Source organism: Saimiri boliviensis, chromosome 2 (assembly GCF_048565385.1).
Source record: "Saimiri boliviensis isolate mSaiBol1 chromosome 2, mSaiBol1.pri, whole genome shotgun sequence".
NCBI lineage: Eukaryota > Metazoa > Chordata > Mammalia > Primates > Cebidae > Saimiri > Saimiri boliviensis.
The window spans coordinates 190,766,291-190,791,072 of record NC_133450.1 but is presented as its reverse complement, the minus strand read 5'-3'; the positions used below and the strand labels follow the sequence as shown (position 1 = coordinate 190,791,072).

At 47.0% G+C, this 24,782-nt stretch overlaps 2 protein-coding genes across 2 annotated transcripts in view; both read right to left on the bottom strand.

Annotated features, from left to right (window-relative positions):
* Positions 1-17,586, bottom strand: part of TMOD1 (tropomodulin 1) — a 95,836-nt gene extending 78,250 nt beyond the window's left edge. Inside the window, exon 1 of the mRNA XM_003940067.4 lies at positions 17,384-17,586. The gene's annotated coding sequence lies outside the window, so the exon portion shown is untranslated. The remainder of the gene's footprint in view (positions 1-17,383) is intronic.
* A 4,188-nt stretch (positions 17,587-21,774) lies between these two features.
* The window catches only part of TDRD7 (tudor domain containing 7), an 84,574-nt gene continuing 81,566 nt past the window's right edge, over positions 21,775-24,782 (bottom strand). Inside the window, exon 17 of the mRNA XM_003940065.4 lies at positions 21,775-22,239. Coding sequence (XP_003940114.1) covers positions 22,019-22,239 — 221 coding nt within the window. The 3' untranslated portion in view covers positions 21,775-22,018. The remainder of the gene's footprint in view (positions 22,240-24,782) is intronic.

The following is a 24,782-nucleotide window of genomic DNA, read 5'->3' as shown; positions in this document are numbered from 1 at the left end:
TGCCTCTACTAAAAACACAAAACTTAGCTGAGTGTGGTGGCACGTACCTATAGTCCCACCTACTCAGGAGGCTGAGGCAGGAGAATCGTTCGAGTCCAGGAGGTAGAGGTTGCAGTGAGCTGAGATTGCACCACTGCACTCCAGCCTGGCGACAGAGCAAGACTCCGTCTCAAAACAAAAACAAAAACAAAAACAAAAACAAACAAACAAACAAAAAAAAAAATTTTATGCCCAAATATTTGTGGATTTGTCCCTCTCTTCCGTTTCGGCTAAAGGGACTTTATGCCATGTTCCAGCGTCACTAAATCCTGTATCCCAAGACGATGCCATCTACCTCCCTCTCTGGAATCTCTCTTCCCTTGGCTTCAGGGAGGCACCGGCAGTGCCCCCTGTCCCTCCTGCGAGCACTGTCTCCCCACTACTCCCCTGCCCCCTTTAAGGGGCTCCTCTCAGGGCAGCCATGCTTCGCATCACAGGACACCCTCCACTCTCAGATGATTGGGCAGAGGGGTGCCTGCCTCAAGGGTAGCCAATTGATTGGCAGGCCAGTGACAAGGTCCCAATGTGGTGACAACGAAAAAAGCAAAAACCGAAAAGAGGAGCTGGGGAAATAAGCTCGTTCATTTCTTAGCATTTGTATTCATGTCCTGGGGGTGCCCCCAACAAAGCCCCACAAATCAAGTGGCTTACACAACAAAGGTGTGCTGGCTCTCCGTTCTGGAGGCAGAAGTCAGAAATCAAGGCTCAGCCGGGTTGGCTTGCTCTGAGGGTGAATCTGTTCCCAGCTGCTCCGCTGGCCTCAGGTGGTCATCGGCCTGCAGAGGCGCCTTTCCCTGTGGTTTTCTTTGCAGTGTCTACCCTCTGTTTGGGTCTGGGTCCAAATTTCCCCTTTTGATGAGGACAGCGGTCATATTGGATGAGGGTCTCCCTAAGGACCTCATCACATTCACAGGTCACAGTCACAGGTACAGCTTTTTTGGGGGACACAATCCAGCCCATAATAGCACAGAACTGGGACAGGAGAAGAGGGGGCAGGTGTTGGGGCAGCTGGGGTGAAGAGAAGCTGGGAGGCCCATGGCGGGTGCATGGAAGCTGAGACCATGGGGGATGAGACTGGGCAAGGGAGCGGAGTCCTAAGGGAGGGCTTGTGCAGCCCACGAGAGACGGAGCACACAGGACCCACCAGCGCCCAGGCCCCACTCCCTCAGGCCTGGATGGTACGGCTCAGCCTGGTTTCCCACCAGCCCCCTGTCCTCCCATGAGCCTGTCCAGGCCCACCCCTCTGGCCACACCCAGTCACTATCCTAAGGGACCTTAATGCACCCCCACTCCTTGCAGCCGAACTCTCCTGTTTCTCCACTTCCTTTCTGACTCCTCCCTGGCCCACCTGCTCCTCTGGGCTCTGCCCTCTTCTCCCATTCTCCCTGGCTGGTTCTCATCTCTTCCCACATGGGGCCTGGTACCTGGGATAAGCCGAGGACACTTGGACAGTGTCTGTCCAGCCCAGGCCCCTTCCTGAGCCCCTGGTCCCCACTGGGTACCCAACCCTGCATGCGTGTCTGGCTTCAGCACCACTACCATTCCCTGGCCTGATTTGCAGCTCTTCTGTTACCTGCCAGACACCCAGGCCAGACCCTTGGAGTTAGCCTAGACTCGCCCCAACCCCCGCTCCCCAGCTCAGGACCAGCCCATACCTGACAAGGCTCTTTCTCTTTTTTTAAACTTTGTTTTTTGCTCTGTCACCCAGGCTGGAGTGTAGTGATGTGATCAACGCTCACTGCAGCCTCCACCTCCCAGGCTCAGGCAATCCTCCCTCCTCAGCCTCCCGAGTAGCTGGGACTACAGGTGTGCATCACCATGCCCAGCAAACTAAAATAAAATTTTTATAGAGACGAGGCCTTGCTATGTTGCCCAGGCTGGCCTTGAACTCCTGGCCTCAAGCAATCTTCCCACCTCAGCCTCCCAAAGTGCTGAGATTACATATGTGAGCCACCATGTCCGGCCTCTCCTCCCCACCCCACAGGCCCACTATTTTTCTGTTGTTACAGATGCTTTTCAGATTGTGGTAAAACACACGTAACATAAAATTGACCATTTTAACCATTTTTAATGGCACAGTTCTGTGGCATCAAGTACACTCCTGTTGCGCAGCCAGCATTACTATCCATCTCCAGAACGTTTTCATTTTCCCAATGGAAATTCTGTCCCCATTAAACACGGACTCCCCTTTCTCCCCTCCCCCAGCCCCTGGCAACCGCCTTCTCCTTTCTGTCTATGTGAACTGGACTACTCCAGGGCCCACCTATGACTAGAGTCATGCTGTGTTGTCTCTTTGTGACTGGAATCCCGTTTCCTTAACATCCTTGGATCTGTCCCTCCTCTTCCGTCTCAAGGCACTGCCTCTTAGGATCTCGGTGAGGGCAGCGGTCTCCCAACCAGTCCCCTGCCTCAGTTCTCCCTCCTTCCTATCCTTACTCAACTCAGCCTCCAAATGATCTTGGTGAAAATCAACCCTCATGCTGCTCCCAACCTGAAAACAAGCTCCAACTCCCAAGCTCCAACCGCTTCGCAAGGACAGAGAGGGAGCACGTCTTTAAAGCGCACCCCTCCGCACAGGCTCCTGGCACCCCTGGCTGGGATACTGCCCCCCTCTCCTCCCACAACCTCTGTGGGCAGTTCTAAGGAAGTGGCGCTGCCCCGCCTAGCAGAGGAGACTAGGACTTCCCACATCTCTCTGTGTCTCCAGGCTGAGCCGGGCAAGGGCCAAGATCACATCTGGCATCTGCACATCTCAGCGCCCAGCCCCTGCCTGTTTCAGAGTGAAGGCGGTTACTGCAGATCGAATTGAATTGTCTGTCAGGGATTCGGATACCTGGGAGCAGGGTAGAAAACTGAATCCTATCTCAGGCCAGTGACCGGCAGGGGAAGAAAGTCAACCAGGACTTGACTGGGTGGGGTGGGGGTAGGGGAAGGTGTGCAAGGAGTAGACAAACGGTAATGGAAGTTGAAGGAGGCTTAGCGTCCTTAGTTTTTAAGGCCGAGATCAGGGCCATAAAATGTCATGCAATAATTTTGCCAATAAGCATTTCTCCAACGTGCAGGGACCTTTGCAGCTCATAAAAATAAAACTATTTTATGCTTGCAGTTTCACGTCCCAAGGGCTTGTTGTCACCTGTGATGGGTTCCAGACAGAAGAGAGCAGAGGAGAAACAGGGAGAGGGAGAGAGCTGAACTGAGAGGCCTGAGCTTCGTGTAAGGAGCCCCTGTGTAGAATAGCCTCAGTTTCTCAACCTGCCTTGCTGAAAGATCCACCCAGGCAGGACTGGCTACATAATTTGTTGGGTCCAGTGCAAAGTAAAACAGTGGGACCCTTTACTCAAAAGGAAAGAAAAAGTTGCTGTTAAAGGTACCGAAATGGGCTGGGCGTGGTGGCTCATGCCTATAATCCCAGCACTTTGGAAGGCTGAGGTGGGCTGATTGCTTGAGCTCAGACATTCGAGACCAGTCTGGGCAACATGGCAAAACCTTGTCTCTACAAAAGATACAAAAATTATTCAGACATGGTGGTGTGTGCCTGTAGTCCCAGCTACTTGGGAGGCTGAGGTGGGAGGATTGCTGGAGCCTGGGGGGCAGAGGTTGCAGTGAGCCACAATCATGCCATTGCACTCCAGCCTGGATAACAGAGTGAGACCTTGTCTCAAAAAAAAAGGTATCGAAATATAAAGCTTTTCCTTTTTCCCATGGTCTCTCTCTTGATCTTGCGCGGTGATTTTTAAATTTTTTCATTTTTGTTTTATTTTATAAACTTTTGGTAGAGACAGTGTCTTGTGAGGTTGACCAGGCTGGTTTCAAACTCCTGGGCTCAGGCAATCCTCTTGCTTCAGCCTCTCAAAATGCTGGGATTACAGGTGCAAGCCACCGTGCCCAGACTGCCATGAGTTTTTAAAATTTGTTATTTAATACTGTGATCCACATAGGTGTCCGTGTACTGCACGAGAAGCCCACTGGGTGCCAACTTCTCTTTTGTCACACCCAGGTCCAACACATCCTGCCCGAGAGGAGGGCCAGGAAGTTGTGCCAGGCATTTCCCCTTCCCACGGGCCACCGGCCCAGCACAATCTTGTCTGTCCTTGATCCAGGTAGCGAGTGTCCTGGTCCTGGCCACTGACTCAACACAATCCTTTTGTCCACTTCTAATTCAGATTACCTAATGTTTCAGCACAGAGGCTGCAATATCATGGGTGATTCCCAAGGATATTGGAAACCCTGCGCCAGGACATTAGGTACCTGGATGAGCAGTGAATGAAAGGCTTGCCCTGCAGAGTTTCTAGCTGAATACACCAGGGGCCTCACTGGTTGCCCAGCAGGAGTGGGAAGCAGGGATGCCCAGGAAGCAGTGAGGCAGCAAGAGGTGGGACCTCATGCAAGCTGAGGTTCTGAGCCCTGGCACATATGCCATTGGAACTTCACTTAAAAACATAAATTCAAAGATAAAATTATGAAGAGTTTTGGTCAGATGCAGTGGGTCATGTCTGTAATCATAACACTTTAAGGGGCTGAGGCAGACAGATCACTCCACAGTCGGGAGTTTGAGACTAGCCTGGCCAACCTGTCTCTACTAAAAATACAACCAAAAAAAAAAAAAAAAAAATTAGCCAGGTGGTGGCATGCATCTGTAATCCAAGCTACTCGGGAGGCTGAGGTGGGAGAAATGCTTGAACCTGGGAGACAGAGGTTGCTGTGAGCTGAGATTGCGCCACTGTGCTCGCTCCAGCCTGGGCGACAGAGCAAGACTCTGTCTCAAAAAGACAAACAAACAAAAAATTCAAGACAGTGGCTGCAGAACATTCCACCAAGCACAGGGTCCCTCTGAAAGCAGGGCTCTGTGCACCTGCACAGGCGTAAAACCTGTTTCCAGCGTTAGCCCCAGGACACACACCTTGAAAGACCCAGGGCCAGGCTCAGTCACGGCTAATCTATGATGGTCCTTTTCCTCCGTAGTGTCTTCCAATCCAATGAAATCTATAGCCCTGGGTTCTAGAGGACACTAGGACCACTGTGCAGTGGCAGAAGGAGCATTGCCATAGAAGTCAGGGGGCCTGGTTACGAGTCCTGACTTCACTTGAGGACCTGCCGTATGACCATGAGCAAATTACTGTACTTCTCTGGATCTCAGTTTCTACAACATAATTCACTGGTGAGTATTTACTGGGCACGCACTATGGGGAGGGCATGCTGGGCCTTTGTGGAAGAGACAGAAATTAGTAAGAGGTCCTGGCTCTCAGGTGCTTATAATTAACATGGAACGGCAAGACTCACACAGAGATTCCTGGGGCAATGTTACACCCATCATCTCTTCATCCACCACTTTTGGAGCAGAACGGATGCCCTGGACCCTTAGTTCTCTTTATAGGTGAGGCCCGTCTTGGGTCAGCCTGGTTAATGGTGCAAGCTTGAACTATGGGCCATGCAAACCTGGGCTGAAATCCCTGCCCTGGCTCTAGCTGATTGAGCAGTCTCAGGCGTACCACTTAGTGCCTCTGAGATTTGGGGATTCTTCTGCAAAGTGAGTACAGGAAATGGACTGAATGTTCTCTCAAGGGATACCGTAAAGGGGACATGAGAGAAGGGATGATACAGTTTGATGACTGCTTTCCTTCCCCTTCCTTCAGGCCCAGCCCGCAGCCTGCAAGCACTGGATGGGTAGACATGGCTGAGCAGCCATGAGAAAGATTTGGGGCCCTCCAGCAACTGTAGCATAAATCAACAGTGAGAGGTGCTGGTCCCCAAAGCCATGGTGAGAGCTTAGCTGTGGTAATTAAAGTGTCATGCCAAAGTAAGGGCAATGACAGTCTTGCTTGGCTTTGTGCTGGAGCTCAACTCTGTGCCACACTCTCTTGTGGCAGAGGCAGGTGGTAATTTTCTCTCTTTTTTTTTTTTAAAGACACTGGCTATATGTAGTCAAGCATATAAGTTTTAAGTATACAACTCACCTAATTTTCCCATATTTATATACTTATGCAGACACTCAAAGATACTAAACATTTCCAGCCCACAAGAAAACTTTCTTATGCTCCCTCCCACTCTCCCCCAAAAGTAACTATTTATAATATGTATATTTATAGTACTATTCTGACCTTTAAAACTGGAGATTAGCTTTGGCTTTTCGAACATTGTATGGAAACATAGAGTGGATATGTTTTCTGGTTTTTGTGTGTCTAGTTTCTTTCATTCAACATATTATCTGTGAGATTCACCTGTGCTGTTGTGTGTAGTAACAGTTTGTTCTCAGTGACGTGCAGTATTGCATTATCTGAAATATACCGTAATTTATTTACTCTACTTTTTATGGTCATTTAGGTTATTTCCAGTATTTGGTAATTACACATAGTGCTATGAATATGTCTTTTGGTAGAAATAAGTACTTCCTTCTTTTGGGTGTGTGCCCAGGAGTGGAATTGCTGGGTCATAGAGTAGACATATGTTTAGTTTCAGTAGATGCTGTCAGTTTTCCAAAGCAATTTTACAATTTTACATTTCTACCAACAATGTATGAGAGTTCCAGTTGCTCCACAACCTTGTCAACACTTGCTACTGTCAGCACCTTGGTGTTAGCCATTCTGGTGGATAGGTAGTGGGAACTCATTGTGTATTTCCCTGATGACTAATGATACTGAGCACATTTGATATACATTCTGGACACGGGGATGGCCTCTGTTGTGAATTAGACCTTCTCTCATGAGTGGTGCCGAGTCCAGAGGAGGTGAACAAGGTGTCATATGAAGAACAGTTGAAGGACCAGGAAGAATATGGTCATACTCTCCAAACCTCTACTGGGCTCACCTGGGAAAAAAGGCACAGAAGTCTGTGGCTCCCCAGAGGACAGAAGACATAGATGTATTGAAATTACCTGGAGGTAGATTTCTGATCAGCACAAGAAACTTTCTAACAATTAAAAACTGCCTAAGGGCGGGGTATGGTGACTCACACCAGTAATCCCAGCACTTTGGGAGCCCAAGGTGGGTGGATCGCTTGAGCCCAAGAGTTTGAGACCAGCCTGGGGAACATGGTGAGACCTTGTCTCTACAAACAATTAAAAAATTAGCTAGGTCTGATGGCACACTCCTGTACTCCCAGCTACTCAGGAGGCTGAAGTGGGAGGATTGCTTGAGCCCAGGTGGAAGAGGCTGCATAGAGTCCAGTGTGCAGCACTGCACTCCAGCCTGGGTGACAGAGTGAGACCCCATCTCAAAAGACAAGCAAGCAAACAAACAAAAAGTATCCAAGGGTACACTGGGCTAAGGCAAGAGTGAGCACTTGTCTCTAGGGGCTGTGAGCTGCAATGGCAGAGCCCTGGATGAGGTCTTCCAGAGAGGACTGGTGTCTTGATTGATGGTGGTTGTTGGGGAGTTGACGATATAGGACTTTAAGGCCTTGTTCTATTATGACAGATGTGTTTGGAGCCTCTGAATGGTGGAGGATGGGGACTTAGAGACCAGCTCTTGTTAACAGACTTGTTTTCTGGCTCATTTGCAGTTATTTTCCCTGGCTGATTTCATTCTCTTAGTCATATGGGAAAGTACCTTCTAAAAAAACAAACACACTAAACATAGTGTTTGACTCCATCACTTTCTGCAGTTGCTATTAGCTTTACCCCAGAACACACTGAGCCATGCTCGGTCCGCTCAACGTTCAAGTTGTCAAGTGGTTTAAATTGGAAAGGCCTGTGCGTGCGTGTGTGTGTGCATTTGCATGTTTTCATTTTGTATCTCTTGGGTCATCATGGTGTCTGAGTCACCATAGGAATCATGTGTAAGCAAGAGGGTTCCAGGGAAAGAGTCTGAAGACACCTTCCTGTCTCAGCTGGCCTGCCCTCCTGCCCTCAAACCATGCTGCACTCCACTCCTTCTTTTGCGACTCTGGAACTTTCCTGGTTCACGCCACGCTTAGCTCTCCCCAGGGTCTGCTCCTTCCTTTTCATTTTTGTCTACACCAGCGGAAGAGTGTTCTAAGAAGCCAAACATTGTAATACAAACAAGAAAGGCCATCTGAGTTCTTTGGGAGCTACTGAATTATCTTTGGGCATCCCCCACTCCCACAAGACTAAAAGCTACTTGAGGGCAAATATCTTTGTCTCCCATGGTCCTTCACAAAGCCCTGCACCTGTGCAGTGCTGAAGACATGTTCGTTGAATAAATGAACAAATGAATGAATGCCTAACATTATTATTGGCTTTGACATCTGTAAGTCAAAAGCACTGGTAGAATAAAAGCTAATCTGTAGGCCGGGTGTGGTGGCTCACATCTGTATTCCCAGCACTTTGGAAGGCTGAGATGCGTGGACCACCCCTGAGGTCTGTCATTCGAGATCAGCCTGGCCAACATGGAGAAACCTCGTCTCTATTAAAAATACAAAAATTAGCCAGATGTGGTGACGAACACCTGTAATTCCAGCTACTCGGGAGGCAGAAGTGGAAGAATCATTTGAACCCGGGAAGTGGAGGTTGCTGTGAGCCGAGATCACGTCACTGAACTCCAGCCCGGGTGACAGAGCGAGACTCAATCTCAAAAAAAAAAAAAGAAAAAGAAAAGCTAACTTGTAGAAAAGCCTGTGGAATTCATTCCTATCCTCATTCTCCATTTTACAAACATGAACTTCATCACCTTGCCTCATAGCAGGCGTTAATGTAAGGTAGAGCTTTATGAAACACATTTTTATATTTTTGGAAAAACCAATATGAAAATTAATATGAACAATACCAAAAGCAAATGGCAAACTGGGGAAAATACATTTGCTTCATATTAAACAAAAGGCTGATTTGTTTAATAGACAAAAAGTTCCCCCAATAAAAAAACAGAACAGGCCAGAAAATGTTGGAAGAGGAAAGGAATAGACAATTCACACAAAAGGAAATACTAATGGCTAATACACATATAAATCATAACAAAGCTCACTTATAATTACAAAAAAACAAATTGCGGAATGATATATCCGTTCTAGCAGATTGACAGAGATTTCAAAGTCTGAGAATTCCCAGTGCTGACAAGATGTGAGACCAGTGCCCTTACAAAGAAGAGAAGTTATATTGGTGTACCCCAGGCGGCCCCAAACTTTTTTCACAGGGGGCCAGTTCACTGTCCCTCAGACCGCTGGAGGGCCACCACATGCTGTGCTCCTCTCACTGACCGCCAGTGAAAGAGGTGCCCCTTCCTGAAGTGCGGCGGGGGTGGGGGGGGCGGATAAATGGCCTCAGGGGGCCGCATGCAGCCCGCGGGGCCGTAGTTTGGGGACGCCTGGTGTACCTTTTTTCATTCAAAACCAGCCTGGGCAACATGGTGAAACCTGTCTCACCTAAAAATACAAAAAAATGAGCCAGGAAAGGTGGCACACACTTGTGATCCCAGCTTCTGGGGTTGAAGGGAGTGGGTAGCTAGGGTGGGAGGACCACTTGAGCCCAGATGGCAGAGGTTGCAGTGAGCCACTGCACTCCAGCCTGGGTGACACAGCAAGATCTCATCTCAAAACAACAAGAACAACAACAACAAGAACAACAACAACAACAAAAACCCCAAACCTGGAAAAGGCATATAAATTCATCAACAGGGCACTGAGTCAATAAATTAGAGATACACAACAGGCTACTATTACCATCATCCTTGAGGCTGCTGCTGGCCACTGGGTCATTGCACCTTACAAGCTTTGTTTTGTTCTTACTGCATACCAGCACAGGGCTAAGGTCTTTACATGGAATCTTAATCATTGTGAAGCAGGCAAGTTTATTATCCCCATTTTACAGATGAAGAAACTGAAGTGCAGACTATGTTAGTTTTATGGGGCTGCCATAATAAATGACCACAAACTGGGTGGCTTAAAACAACAGAAATATATGCCGTCTCAGTTCAGAGGACCAGAAGTCCAGAATCGAGATGTGAGCAGGGTTGATCCCTACTGGAGGCTCTGAGGGGAGTCTGTCCCATGCCCGTTCCTACCTTCTGGTATCTGCTGACAATCCCTGACATTCCTGGGTTTGCAGCCAGCTCCCTCCAATCTCTGACTTCATCGTCATCGTTTCTTACTGGTTATGCTGCCTATATAGGTTTAGTTTAAGCTGTCTCAAGCCTTTTTAATGGTGTGTGTCAACTCTTATAAAGACACCAGTCATCGGGTAGTTAGGACCTACCCTAATCCAGTGTGACCTCATTTTAACTTCATTAATTACATTTTTAAAGATCATATTTCCAGGTAAGGTCACATTCTGCAGTGCTAGGTGGGCATGACTTTTGGCAGGGACACTGTTTAACCCAGTAAGTACACTGACCAAGGTCACAAAGCTAGTAAGTGGTAGAATCAGGATTTGAATCCAGGCAGGCAATCAGGACTCATTACCAGTGCTCCATGCTGCTGCCCTCCCATAATCTAACAGCTCACACTTACATAATGTCCCAGGCACTGTCCTAAGCATTTCAAATATAGGAACTAATTTCATCCCCACAGCAACCCTACTTTATGGATGGGGAAACTAGATACAGAAATGTTCTAAGTTAGCCAGGCGCAGTGGTTCACGCCTGTAATTCCAGTACTGTGGGAGCCTGAGGTGGATCACCTGAAGTCAGAAGTTTGAGACCAGCTTGACCAACATGGCAAAACCCCATCTCTACTAAAAAGTATAAAAATTTGCTGGGTGTGGTGGCATGCACCTGTAATCCCAGCTACTCGGGAGGCTGAGACAGGAGAATTGCTTGAACCCGGGGGACAGAGGTTGCTGTGAACCAAGATTGTGCCACTGCACTCCAGCCTGGGTGACAGAGTAACACTCTGTCTCAGAAAAAAAAATGTTAAAGGTTACCTGAGATTACAGAGCCAGTAAGTGACAGACCTTGGGTTTGAATCAAGCGAGGTGGTCTCCAGAGTCCCTGTGTGTGTGTGTGTGTGTGTGTGTGTGTGTGTGTATGTGTGTATCAGGAAGATAGATTGTGTCTCATTATGTGTCAGTTGCTATCCAAGGCCCCCAAAGGGACTAATGAAGGATTTGAGTCTGCCCTTCTTTGCTCCTGGGCTCCTTGGGCTTGTGCAGACCGATCCGGAGTCCGTGTTCCTAACCACTGTGGTAAACTCTCTTCTGTCTAGGGGCCTATCTTGACAACATACTGAGGATTGGGGCTAAGAAAACATTTCCCTCTCCTGAAAGACTGGTGTTCTTCCTTCTACCATCAGACACCGCGAGTCCTCCCCTTCCTCTCACTCCCCCTTTTCCCTTGGCTGCCATGAGTCCCCTCAGAACCAATTTGAGTGTCCAAATACAGTTGTCATCTTCAGCCAGGGCGCTGGCATAATTTTCTCTCTTTATTCTCTGTATTGGGGGGTTTTAACCTGAACTTTTGAATAAGCTTCAGGGGAATCCACACACCCACTGAAATGACATACAAACGGTTGTGTATATGAATATGTTCATTTCTGCGGAACAAGGATCCATAAGCTCTAATCAGATTCTCCAAGAGTTTAGTGATCTTCATCTTCAGGTGTCTACCCTCTTTTTAGAATTTCCGTCCTTACCAGCTACACTAGCCATGTGGTTTAAGACATCTCAAGCCTTTTTAATGCTGTAAGTGGAATACAATGTAAAACCATAATAAGCAAATGCATTCAGTGTTGCCATCCATTCTGAATGTTTAAATCTCTCTTGGTTTGCATGGAGGAAGTCTGTCCTCACATCTCCCTCTGTGTTACCTTCACTTTACACACTTCTGAGTGGTTTTGATGTCTCAGGGTCTCAGGTATCTCAGGTTCACATATAGGAACTAATTTCATCCCCACAACAACCCTACTTTATGGATGGGGAAACTAGATACAGAAATGTTCTAAGGATACAGAAATGTTCTAATGATCCTAGCACTGGCCAGGCACCCATCCTGTGCTCATAGGTCCAAACTTGCAAGAACTTTGCTGACCAGAAAGAGCCCTTAATTTTGATCCAGGGCACAAATGAATTCATTCGTAGATTTTAAAAGCCACTATCTTAAAGCAATGGCCAAGAGGAAGCTTGGTGGTAACTAGGACTCACCTTGGTGTTCAAAATGTGGTGGCTTAGACATACAAGTCAGCATCACCTTATTAGATGTTTATTAGAGCTTATTAGGAGTTATTAAGCTTATTTTCTAATCAACTCATTAGAGCTTATTAGAAACAAGGAGCTTTTTAGAAACTCAGAATCTCAAGCCCCATCTCATCCCTCTTGAACTAGAATCTGCATTTTTAAAAAGATCCCAAGAGATTTCAACACACATTAAAGTTAGAGAAGCATGGATATAAAACAAGAAGACCCATTTCTCAAGTTTGCCAAACCCTGGAGAGCACTTTGGTTTTCTGGAATTGGATGATCTGGGACAACTGGATGACCTGGGACAATTCCTACTGGGCTTTACCGCCCTATTGCAAAAGACGGGTAATAATACTCGCTGTTCCTCCCTCTTGGGGTTACTGTGAGTTTCAAATAAGCACAAGGATTCACACGAGCCTTGTATATACAAGACTTACAATTAGTGTGTGTTTAATGACTGAAAACAAGTTAAAGGGCTTTCTATTTTAGATTTGGGCTTAGATATTAAATGATTAAGATGTTACAGTCTTTAGAAAGTATGGAGCTATTCATTGTACTGAATTTATATTTTTGACGAGCCTATTTACTATGCTATTTATTACCTATTTATTATGATGGGCTGACGGGAGCTGGGGAGCTGGCAGTGGGAAGCAGAACAGGTGTGGTCTCTGCCTCACAGAGCTGATGATTTGGTTGGGTAGGAGAACATGCTGTAAATGCTGGTTGGTGTTGTGTGACTGCCACGGTTATCACAGAGCCTTCATTCATTTACTCTTTCATGTATTCATTCATTCAATGGTCAGCCATTTATTAAAACCTGAAGTGCCTGTAGTATGTCAAACATTGGGCTCTGAGCTGCACGTGGGGAAGCAGAAATAAATGAGCCAGAAACTTCATCCTCAGGGAGCTTTTAGTCTAGCCAGAGAAAAAGATGTATCATTGGATGATTACGTTTAGAACACACTACTCTGGCTGGTGCTCTGAGTTGGCACAGGGGTCTATGGGGGTACAGGTAAGTCAATAAAGAACTTTGCTTTTAAGGGTGATGACAAGTTCATGGGCTGAGAAGAGGGAGAACAGCACTGAAGGAAGAAAGAACAGCAGGGGCAAAGGCAGGGAAGCATGAAGGCACAGCATGCTTTTGCCATGACCAGAAGGTAAAGAGAATTTGGAGGAGTACCTAGATACTATTTTGGAGTAGTAGCTTGAGGCCTGATCTTAGAGGCTAAGGAATCTGGTCTTTATCCCTTAGGAAACGGGGAGTCCCTGAAGGGAGAGAACTGACACAACCGGAGATCTTTTAAGAACAACATGGAAGAAGGAACGACTCAGAAATACCTTTAAGAGGCTTGGGGGAGAGATGGAGAAGTCCTCAATTGGGGTAGTGGATGCGGCGACAGAAACAATGTAAGAGAAATTAAGGAAGGTTGCGCTGACAGGACTTGGTGGGCAAACGAATGGGGCGGTGAAGAGAAAGGAAGCAAGAGGCAGAGTGTCTAGATGAGGAGAGCAGCCCAGAGTGATGCAAGAATTAGGGAGGTGACTGGAGCCGTGGGAGTGAATGAGACTGTGAGAGTGTGGGGTGGAAAGAACAGGGTAGGAGTGGCACCAACAGCTAAGGGACGGGCAGAAGCGATGAGTCTGTGAAGGAGGCTGAAGGGTGCCAAGAGGCAGTTCTGCTTTCCCTCCTACCTTTGGGCATGGAGAGCAACACCGTAGTGGTCACAACTCATCCCCCTCCAGAATCGTTGCAAGGAACGGCCCTGGGCTCACCACCCTCGAAGCCCCGGAGTGAGTGGGGCCTGAGGCTGGGGCCCCCGAGAAGATGAACTGAGACAGGGATGGGCACGGGTGGATGCATACAAGCCCTTGTCTCCCTTTCCCTCCCTGTCCTCACAGATGATCATCTCCAACCCTTTCACAAATCGTTTCTTCTCTGAGAGAAAACCAAAAGGACATTCGAGAAGGAGAGACGAAAGGCACGCTTGAGTTAGTTTAGTTTTTCAGATCAGACAAAGATCCAACACCATCTAACACGAAAGAAAACCTCCCAGGCTGTGTCCTAAGTAGACTCCAATGAGCTCATTCTCTCATCGTCATTAAGAGCAAAGAGAATCAGGTCCTATCACGATTAGCCAAAGGAAGATTTTACAAAACAAAACAAAAGAGAGGAAACAGGACGGAATTGTGCTATCTGGTCCGTGCTTCTCCCCAGAAACAGGCCTGTGGTTTTAAACTAATAGTGGCTCCTAGCAGCCCAATAATTGATCTATCTGGTGTTCTGGCCTTAAGTGAAAAGTGAACTGGCCTCTTTAGAAATGTTGGCAGCCTGTCTGGTCCATTAGTAAGACTGGAAAATCAAAACATTGGCTGGAAAAGGCTATTACGACTGGGCTCAGCAGGAGTCATTGATAGATGATGTCATTTCAGAAATAAGTAAGCCAAGGTCATGAGGCCCCTACCCGTCACGGTCTATTATCACCCTCCCTTGCAGATACTGGTCTCCAGGGACACAGGGGTCTGAGCCAGGATCTGCTTTTTACTTTTTGCTCATTCCAGGGGATGAAGGCCACCTGCAGTCTGTGACATCCTGCAGGTCACGAAGGAAGTTCCCCAGTCCTCATTATGGGCACATCCTTTAGATTCTCCTTTAAGTCTGTCCCCTCTCCTGGGTTCTTCCCACTTCTTGCCATACTCTTTATTCCAGAATGCCTGCCTCCCCTCTCTTCCTTGTCCTCAGTTCCTGCTACCTTTCCTCTCCCTTCCTTTCTCATGCAAGCTTTTAGAAAGAGTTGTAGGCTCTGTCTCCACTTTTTCAGCTCCCGTTAGCTCCTGCCTCTGCCCCTCACCACAACTAATACTATCATTGCAATATCAGGCTCTGGGCTGAGGGCTTGCCTGGTATCATCTCACTTAATTCCTATAAGCAGCCCCTATGAAATGGGGCTATTGTTATCTCCACTGTATAGAAGAGGAAACTGAGGCTTAGACAGCCTAGGTCACTGGCAGATCCCATTTTTTGAGCCTGCTGCAATGCCCTGGTCGAAGTCCTTATGATCCACGCCAATCCTGATGGCTCCTTTCCAGTCCTCATCCCCCCACTCCTGTCTCTCCACAGCAAGTGACGCTGCCCACCTCTGTCCTCCCTTGGCACTGGGGAAAGCCACTCTCTCTCAGTCCTTCCCCAGCTCCTCCTTACAGAATGGGTCATGCTAGAAAGGCTTCCCAGGGAGACTCCAAGCCCTCTCCACTCCAGGTTCACTAGAGACCATCTTGTCCACCCCCTGATTATTCAAGGTTACTCTGAGTGGGTGGCAGAGCTGGAGCCAGGTATCCTAACCTCCAGGCCAGCCCACCTCCCATTGCTCAGAGCTGCCACGACCTACTCTGTGTTTTTTCTGTTTTTGCTGAGCTGCTAGAAAATGCCCGCCCAACCCTGGAGGAGGGAGAAGGTGTGAGACCCTGATAAGGTTGGGCGTAGGCTATTTTTAGACTACACTGGCTTTCATCTTAGGCTGGGAGGAACTCAAGGGCCAATGACTTTCTAAACCATGGGTTTGTAAGACTAGCTCATTAAAAGTAATACACCAAAGTGACAGTGTTCTTGTTTTCACTCTGCCTGTTGGTTGTGTGACTCTAATTGATGGAAACTTTATTATTTGCTCCATTTCCCATTAATTCTTTTGTCTGTAAGGCTTTGAGATGGCTTTAGAAAAAAAAAAAAAAAAAAGTAATAGAAAGTAAACTAGAAACAAAAATGAAACTTCAGCATGAGGGCGCTGTTGTCCAGACAAGAGAAAGTCCTGAACAGCAGATTAAAGAAGAGAGGGCATTGATCAGGTGTTCCCAGAGCTCCCGGACCTGCCTGGGCAGAGGGAAGGGTCCAGAAAGAGATGGGAAAGGCTGGGAGACTGCAGACCTTCTGGCGTGACCGGCCCCGTGTGACCTTGAGCAGGGGTCTCTGCGGCCCTGCACAGAGCACAACATGGCAGTCACGGGGGAAAGATGGGGTGGGGGCCACAGGGGTGCTCCCACTGAGGGCCCAGCACCTGGGTTCAGGGTCTGGTTCTGCGATTCAGCCACAGAGGAGCTTCGGCCAGGTTGTCCGAGACAGTCTGGGGGCGTAAGGCAAGGGCCTGAAGCAGGGTCTGTAATAGCCGCGATGGGTGAGCGGCGTAGGAGCGGGCCGCGCTGCGTAGGCTGGAGGGCTCATCAACAGTGCGGAAACTGTGGCTGGATTGGAGCAGCTACCCCTGCCCAGCTCATGGCATCTGAAGCTGTGGGGGTCACAGGCTGCTTTGCCAAAGCAATGCCGGCTACGCAGCAGAGAGATGCCCATAGGCACCCCGAAAGTTCATGTCCTAGGAGTGTACGGCTCAGGGTATCCGAGGCCCTTAGTGGGTCCCGGGATACGATCGATCTGGGGGCAGCCAGTCTCCGATTTTTGCAGCCTCTCCGGATGTGAGAGTCTGGGACCCCAGCGTCCCAAGCCCGGAGCGGGTGAACAGGTGGGGGGAGCGCAGGCGTTCAAGAGCGTGCCCTGCAGTTCTCACGGCCGGGCTTCCCAGCTCCACTGCGGCTACCAAACCTCACCCCTACAAATGGGAAACCGAGAACCAGAAACAAGAGGGGGCTTCCAAGGCCATGCTGAGAGCTGGCGACAACCTGGGGCTCCTATCTCCGAGCCCTTTCCAGTTCCACCTGGCCGCGTAGTGCGTGTCCTGGTGCTTTAAACCTTGTCTCTCGCAGTTTGGGAAACTTTTCCTGCCCTAAACACTCTCAGCACCAACCTGGGCTCCACGTCCAGTCGAGCCCTTAAGCCCCCACTCCCACCCCCAGACTCTTGCAGGCGGAGAGGAGGCTGCGCCCCCGCGCCCAGCTCGGGCGGGCACCTGTACCCAGCAGATCGCCCGGAGGGCGCAGAGCCCGGCCGCGTTGGAGTCCCGCGGGCGGCTGGGGCGCCCCTCCACCACGACCCTGGCCCCGGGCGCCACTCCGTCTCGCGTTCAGAGACGCGACGCGGAGGTCCCGAGAGGAGGGCGCCCTGGCCAGGGCTGCGCGCGGTGAGGCGGAGACGCGAGCGCCGGGCTCAGGACCCCGAGACCCGGGCTCCCCAGCTCCGGAGGCAACAAGAGGCGGCAGCTATTTATAGAGGGAGCCACGCTCAGTCCCTCTTGGCGGCGGCGGCGACAGCTGAATATTTTGCCCAGATATGGCTGAGGCCCCGGCGCGGGGGCAGGGAGCCCCGCGAGCGCAAGGGGGACCCCAGGCGGGGTGGGAGCTTACCCGGAGGCAGAGCGGCGGGGTCGGCGCAGGCGAAGGCGCGGGCGGCTGGACGGTCGCTGGCGGCGGGCAGATGGACGCGGGCGGCGGCTGCGGTGCTCCGGCGGGCGGCGGACGGGCGAGCGCAGCGCGGGGCTGGACGAGCTCCCGGCCGGCGGGCGGGCGGGCGCTGTGGGCTCCGGGGGTGGGAGCCAGGGGCGGGCCCGGCTCACGCTGTCACCGCGCCCCGCCCCGCCCGCCACGGGCTCCCTCCTCCCCTCCCCCTCCACTCGGGGGCGCCGGGCGCAGCGTACCTCCCCGTGGGGACGCGGCCCCGGGCCGGTAGCACGGGGAAATCGGGCTGCTGCAGAGCGAGCGCGGTCGGCCCCAGCTTGGGTCTCCGCTTCCCCGTTGGTACTGGGAAGAATTTGAGCGACGGTGGAGTTACGTGGGAAAAGGTGGGCAGATTTGCATTCCTTTGGGGTCTAGAATTTAAGATTTTGAGAATCCGAAGTTCGTGAAAGTGATAAAGGAAACAAAGCCAGCTAAGCAGCAGCTGTACCTTCCCTTCTGATTGAAGCGCCGCTCCGTCCGTCTCCCAGCAGCGCGGCCAGGTGGGCTCTGAGCCGAAGCTTTAACCGCGATCGTTTTGTCCACACGTGGTTTCAATACGCAATCGAATGCATTCTCTCTACACTGAGAGCGAGTGGAGGGTATAAAACACTGATTTTAAACGACCACAACAAAAAGACCCACGTTCTTAAAGGGCTTCCCCCCCACCCCCAGAACAAACCACTTTAAGTGGTTTAACCCAAACCCAATTTAAGTGTTTTAATAAACAAATGGCTCATGCAAAGGAATTTATATAGAAATAGGAAAATGTCTTATTTTGGATTATTATGGGAAAGCTTTTGGTCGGATAGACCTTAATAAAATCAGCTCTTAATCCTAATGTATAGGTTATTAATGAGAAACACTCACCCAAATTTTGTTTCTCAAGAAAATGTATTCCTCTAAAGTCCTCAAATTATAAGAGAACTTTCTTTTCAAGGGGTATATGCCATACATATTTAAAAATATAATGATTTAATATTTCGGATCATTTTAAAACACTTGTTGTGAATCAAACATATAAGAACATACAACGTAAGTTATGTTGTATGTGTAAACCAAATAAATATGCAGCTTCATAACTTTATTTATAGTGTAAACACCTGTGCAAACATCACTCAGAGAACATTGCCAACAGTCCAGAAGCCTACCTGTCCCTCCTGGGTCCCAACTCCCCTCAAGATGATCACTTTCTTGACCCTTACGGTGATCTCCTTTTTTTCTTCCCTCTGTAGTTTGTCTTCATTTGTTCAAATCTGTTGTTAATTTGTGGTTTCATGCAGCTGTAATTTTCCATTGTATGAATATACCACAGTTGTTTTTTAAAAAAATCCATTTGACTATTAATGTGCATTTAGGTTGTTTCCAGGTTTTTGCTATTACAAATAGTGCTGCTGCTGTGAACATTTCTTGCCTAGAATCCTCCCGTCCACGTGCACACCTGCTGTTGGAAGTGCTGGGTGATAGAGAAAGCGTAACCTCAACTTCAGCAGCAACAAGGCTGAACTCTTCCAAAGTCATAGTACCATTGTACGGTGTAGTTTCACATCTTCAGCAACACTTGGAATTATCAAAAATGGAAACACTTCAGACATTCTGGTATGTGAGTAATGGTATCTCACTGTGGTTGGAACTTGAATTTCCCTATATCCTGATGGGTTGAACATCACTTCAGATTTATGGGCCAGTTGGATTTGTTTTGTGAATTGTCTGAATTTATTGTCCATTTTTCTTCTGGATAGTTTCATGTACTGAATAGATTATATGGTGTGTGTGTGTATCCTCAGTTATATTCTTCCACTCTTGCCTTTTCACCTTATTAACATTTTGATAAGCAGGTGTTCTTAGTTTTAATACAGTCTATCAATCTTCCCCTTAATTCACAGTAATCTGTGTCCTGTTTAAGAACTCTTTCCTGCTCCTGGGCTATAAAGTTATCTTCCTATGTTATCTTTCCACCTTAGCCTTTCATGTCTGGGTTCTTTTTTGCTGGAGTAAGGTGGTGTGATCACGGCTCATTGCAACCTCAACCTCCTGGGCTCAAGCCATCCCCTTAACCCCTGCCTCAGCCTCTCAAAGTGCTGGCATTATAGGCATGAGCCACCATGCCCAGCTATTCAAAAACATTTTTCGTAGTGATAGGGTATGTTGCCCAGGCTGGTCTCAAACTCCTGTGCTCAAGCAATCCTCCTGCCTCAGCCTCCCGAAGTGCTGGTATTACAGGCGTGAGCCACTGTGCCCAGCCTCACGTTTACTTTCCCTCCCCCCCCCCCCCCCCCCGAGACAGGATCTGACTCTATCATTCAGGCTGGAGTGTAGTGGGCAATCTTGGCTCACTGCAACCTCTGCCTCGCGGGCTCAGGTGATCCTCCCACCTCAGCTTCCTGAATAGCTAGGACTACAGGTGTGCACCACCACATCTTGCTAATCTTTTTTTTTTGGTAGAGACAGGGTTTTGCCGTGTTGCCCAGACTGGTCTCAAACTCCTGGCCTCAAGTGATTCCACCTCCGTCCCCACCCCGCCTCAAAGTCCTGAGGTCACAGGCATGAGCCACCATGCCTGGCCAATGTTGAGGTTTTTAATCCACCTGGAAGTGACATTTGAATATGGCATGAGGTAGGGTTCACATGTCATTTGTTTGTGTCACACTGCCTTAGCACTAATTTTGTAGTTACATCAACAATTTATTGCTTTATTTTAAAAAGTAACGGAAACATTTCTAAAGTCAGTGAAATAGAAACTACCTTTTCCTTACTTGTAGACAATTTGAGGATTTTTACATTTTTTTTTTTTGGTTAGGGAATGAAACCATTATTAAAAACATTTTTATCAGTTTATTTCACTTAAACATTTCTGTGTTATTTTTATTTCATCACAAATGATTAATCACTGGCATTCAGTATTCCTGAATTTTGTATCACTAGTTGTAAATATTGAGTTTTAAAAAGCTAGAGATAATTCTGGCATGTTTAAAATGAAAAACTTCAAACATCTGGTCTTTACCTTCCTCTTTCTCTTCTCATTTTTTCTCAAATAAAAACAAACAAACAACTCTGAAAATTTTTACTTCCAGCCTGGTTTTTGCCCTGAAGTTTATTCCATATTTCCAAGATTCTGCATATCTTCATGTGGAAGTCTATTAGCTCAAATTCACTATGTTCAAAATCAAATTTTTAAGCTTCCCACTTCATCTGAGTAAGGTCCTAGGCTCTCATACCTTAAAACTTGGCTTCACTCTTATCTATCTGTATCTAAGCTTATAATTTTAATTAAAAACCTTACCAAGTCTGCAACACTTTTTCTTCAATACCATTGCTCCACTCTTAGTCCAGGGCCTCTCTACCTCATCTTTGGACCACTCCTAAAACTGATAACCTATCTGTCTGCCAATCTATCTGTCTACCAATTAGCAAGCACAAAAAGAGTGCCTAATGTGTGTAAGATGCCATTCTGACGGTTGTGGATGCTCAGACAGTGGTGTGCTGGAGAGTCGGCCATACAGGTCTCAAGAGCTGCTTAGGTGAGTCTCTTCCTAACTCCACAGTCATGTCATATTATTAGCTGCAAATCAAGAATGGTGGCACTATTTACAATATGATAATTTTCAGACACCACAAATCAAGGCTCAGCTCACCACCCAACAGAAACAGCTGTCAAACATTTACCAGTATATCACCAGAGATGACTAAGACCAATTCCTCTTTCAGGGGTGCCACGATCTAGCTGGGGTGATGGGTGCACAGACTAGTCATATACTATAAAGTACGGTGACATATGGGCACCAAGAGAGGCATGATCAAAGAACGATGGAGTAGAAAGGGGCACCAGAGAAAGCTTCATGGTTGGCCCAGGAGGTCAGGCAGGACACTGACAAGCAAAAATGATGGGAGGAGAATGAGATACAGGTTGAGAGAATGGAATAAGCAGGGGTTCAGTGACCAAATAAAGGTCCAGTGTAGCAGGGAGTGGTAGACAATGAGGTTGGGTAGGAGGACTGCAGAAGGCCTGGGTCTTAGCTGGACTCTGTGGGCAATGAGAAGAGAAGCCACTCAAGATTTGGGTTAAGGGCCACGTTGGTTTGCCTGGACTGCTCCTCTAGAAATGCTGATGTGTTAAGACTCAGGATAAGTCCTCACATGCTTTGATGATCACTTGCTTTGAGATACACTACTGCATCAGGGTCGAGTTAAGTCCTAACATTCTCAGCTTAACTGGAGCAGAACCCAATGCTGCAAGGAAGACAACATGAAATGGAAGCTTTCATCTTAAGATCATGAAGCCTAGAAATTACAAGGTAGTCAGCTTTTATATTGATAAACATTTTTATTCTAATATTATAGTGATAATTCAAGTACAATTTTCTTTGAAAAGTCAACTCTGTTAAAACAAAAACTTGTTAAATATCTTTCATCAAACATAAGCATATTCTTTTCAATCCCCCACAGCAGTCAGAGCCATGTAGCAGAGAGAAGACTTTTTTTTAAGCCTACTACACTTTGTTATTGCTAAAAAATCAGAATTAGTTGTCAAGGTTTCAGAAGCAGTCATTAATTAACTTTTGAAAGCTCTATCAGATACTCTGACATAAAATCATGAATCCAGATATCAGTGTCTGGCAACGACGTGTCCACTAAATAGACCACCACTTTCCGGTCCCAAGGGTTAGCGTTTTCAATGACTGTCTGCACCAGTGCCACCAGAGGTTTCTTCTCCACATGATTTCGAAACACCATTGAAGCCTCCTCAGACCACTGGTTGCACTTGACTCCTACGAGGAGGACAGGAAGAAGAGGGAGCAGTGAGGAGTCAAAGGAGTTTTCTTTGATCCACTATGATGGAAAACGATTTAGCCAATTCTGAAGTAGCTTAAGCATCCCAGATTAGACTTGCCTCAACTGGAATACAGTTACTGAACAATCTTAAAACACTCCAGCTTATAGTTTTTCTACTCTGAACGGAGTCACTTCTGTAAACCTTTACCTAAAAAACAAGTTTCATTTGAGACTTAATATTGCATTATAAAATGAGGTAATGACGACTGTACAACAGCCATATATAAAGTATATGCATATTTAAACTAATAACATAGTTGAAATAAAATATCAATATCAATCATATTACATGACATTTTTCTCATTAAAATTTTTTCTGATGGACAAAGTATCATAAAAAAAGAAAAAAGAATGATCAATCATATTAATGACATTTCTCTCGTTAAAAATTTTGTTTCTGATGGGCCAAGTATCATAAAAAAAGAAAAAGTAATTATTGTATGATCCATTTACAGTATAGTTTTTTTTTTTTAAATTACACACAGCATCATGGAAAAAGCACTGAATCGAAAGTCAAGAGCCTCAGTTACTATTCCCAGCTCTTCCTCTATTGAGTGGTGTGGTCTTGGGTGAATCAGCTGATTTCTCAGGCCTCACCTATGATAAAAGAAACTTGTTGGATCAGATCATGAGAAATTAAGTTAGAGAATTCTAAATTAGATTTTAAAACAAAATTGGGACAAGAAAGTATATATTAACTGGGCACAGTGGCTCACACCTGTAATCCCAGCACTTTGGGAGGCCAAGGCAGGTAGATATCTTGAGCTCAGGAGTTCGAGACCAGCCTGGACAACACAGTGCAGCCCTGTCTCTACCAAAAAAAATACAAAAATTAGCTGGGTATGCTGGCATGTGCCTACAGTCCCAGCTATTCAGGAGGCTAAGGGAGGAGCCCAGGAGGTCAGGGTTGCAGTCAGCCATGATTGCATCACTGCACTCCAGTCTGGGTGACAAAGTTTTTCCTGTCTCAAAAAAAAAAAGTATTTTTCAAGAAATACTATTGAAATTAAGTGCACATATACTGGATTGCATAAACTATAAATTATGCCCCAAAGAAATGAAGGTATGGAAGTTTCAGACATAATTTTGGAAGATTTGCTATCTACTTAGCAAATAGGCTAAATCATTTGATTATGAATTTCCCACAAGAGAAGTCTAGAAATTTCATTTTATCTGCAGCAGCCCTGTCAATCTTTGAGCCATGTTATTTAAGGAGAAAAAAGGTAACCCTTCTAGAAAGCTTCATTGGTAAGGTAAAAAATGATTCCACTGTATGGCTGCCTTTCTTCTAGGATCCAGAAAATTTTATGTATATCCATGGCACACTGATGCAAAGAACGCCCATGTCAAGCCCAGATGTAATGAAGCAACAGCTCAATGGGAACCTAGAGAGACTGAGCATTCAGTGATCCCATCTGTGAGCGGGTACGGTCCCTGGAGAATCCTTAAAGCATTCCGAGTTAAACACTCAGGGCATCTCCATGGGTTCCTCTTAGATTCCATAGAGTTCCTTTGCATCTAGAGATATTCCTAAATATTTCAAAAGGCTTGGCTAGATGTGAACCAAGTCTACCAAAGTGATGACTCCAGTGGCCATGTCATAACAGGTGACTTCCATGAAAGTTCTAGTCTATGTCACTTCTCTCTAGTGGATGCCCATGTTGGCCCAAGAGACACATACTCTCCACCACATATAGTTTAATAGTTCCAGTACATATGTCTTCAATTAATTATAAAATGGGGGTCCTCCCTTCAAAGTGGATATGTGATGCCCAGGAAGATTTCGTGACTTAGGAGCAAGTCAGTAGGAAGAAAGAAGGCTTGGCAGAGGTGAGCCTAGAAGAGGAACTGAGGACATGATGGGACCCAACAGCAATGCTGTTTCAGAGGTAAGTATACAAGGAAACTTTCGTGCATTTGCACTATGTGTTTTAGTTCACGAGGCAATTTCATTCACATTTACTTTTTCATCTGATCCACATATTAGTTCAGTCACATAAGCAGGCAGGGATTTAGTGGTGATTTTATAAAAAATCATAGGGTAGGTTTAGAAGTTAAATAACTCGAATCTCAGCCTTTTGACTTAAACAACCACACTTTTCATTAAGAAGGAAGTATACAGTGAAGAAAGGCACACACTGAAGAGGCAGATTGCTGAATTTAAGGCTGTGGGATCTTGGACAAGATATTTAACTTCACTAAGCTGCTATTCCCTGATGTGTATAATAGTTACAGTAACAGTACCTAAACCTCCTAGCATGGGGAGAATTCAATGAAATAAAGCATCTGGTAGAACTTCTGCCTACCAATCTGGCAAGTAAAGAGCTTAGAAGTTGCTACTGCCTCCTAACAAGAAACAAAAAGCTGAACAAACAGAAAATCAACAGCTATTCCTAGGTCCATCAGAGAAGGGAGGTCACAGGTCACTTCACTGTCCCCAGAACCAGAGAGACAGACAGGTAGATATGGAGAGTCAAAG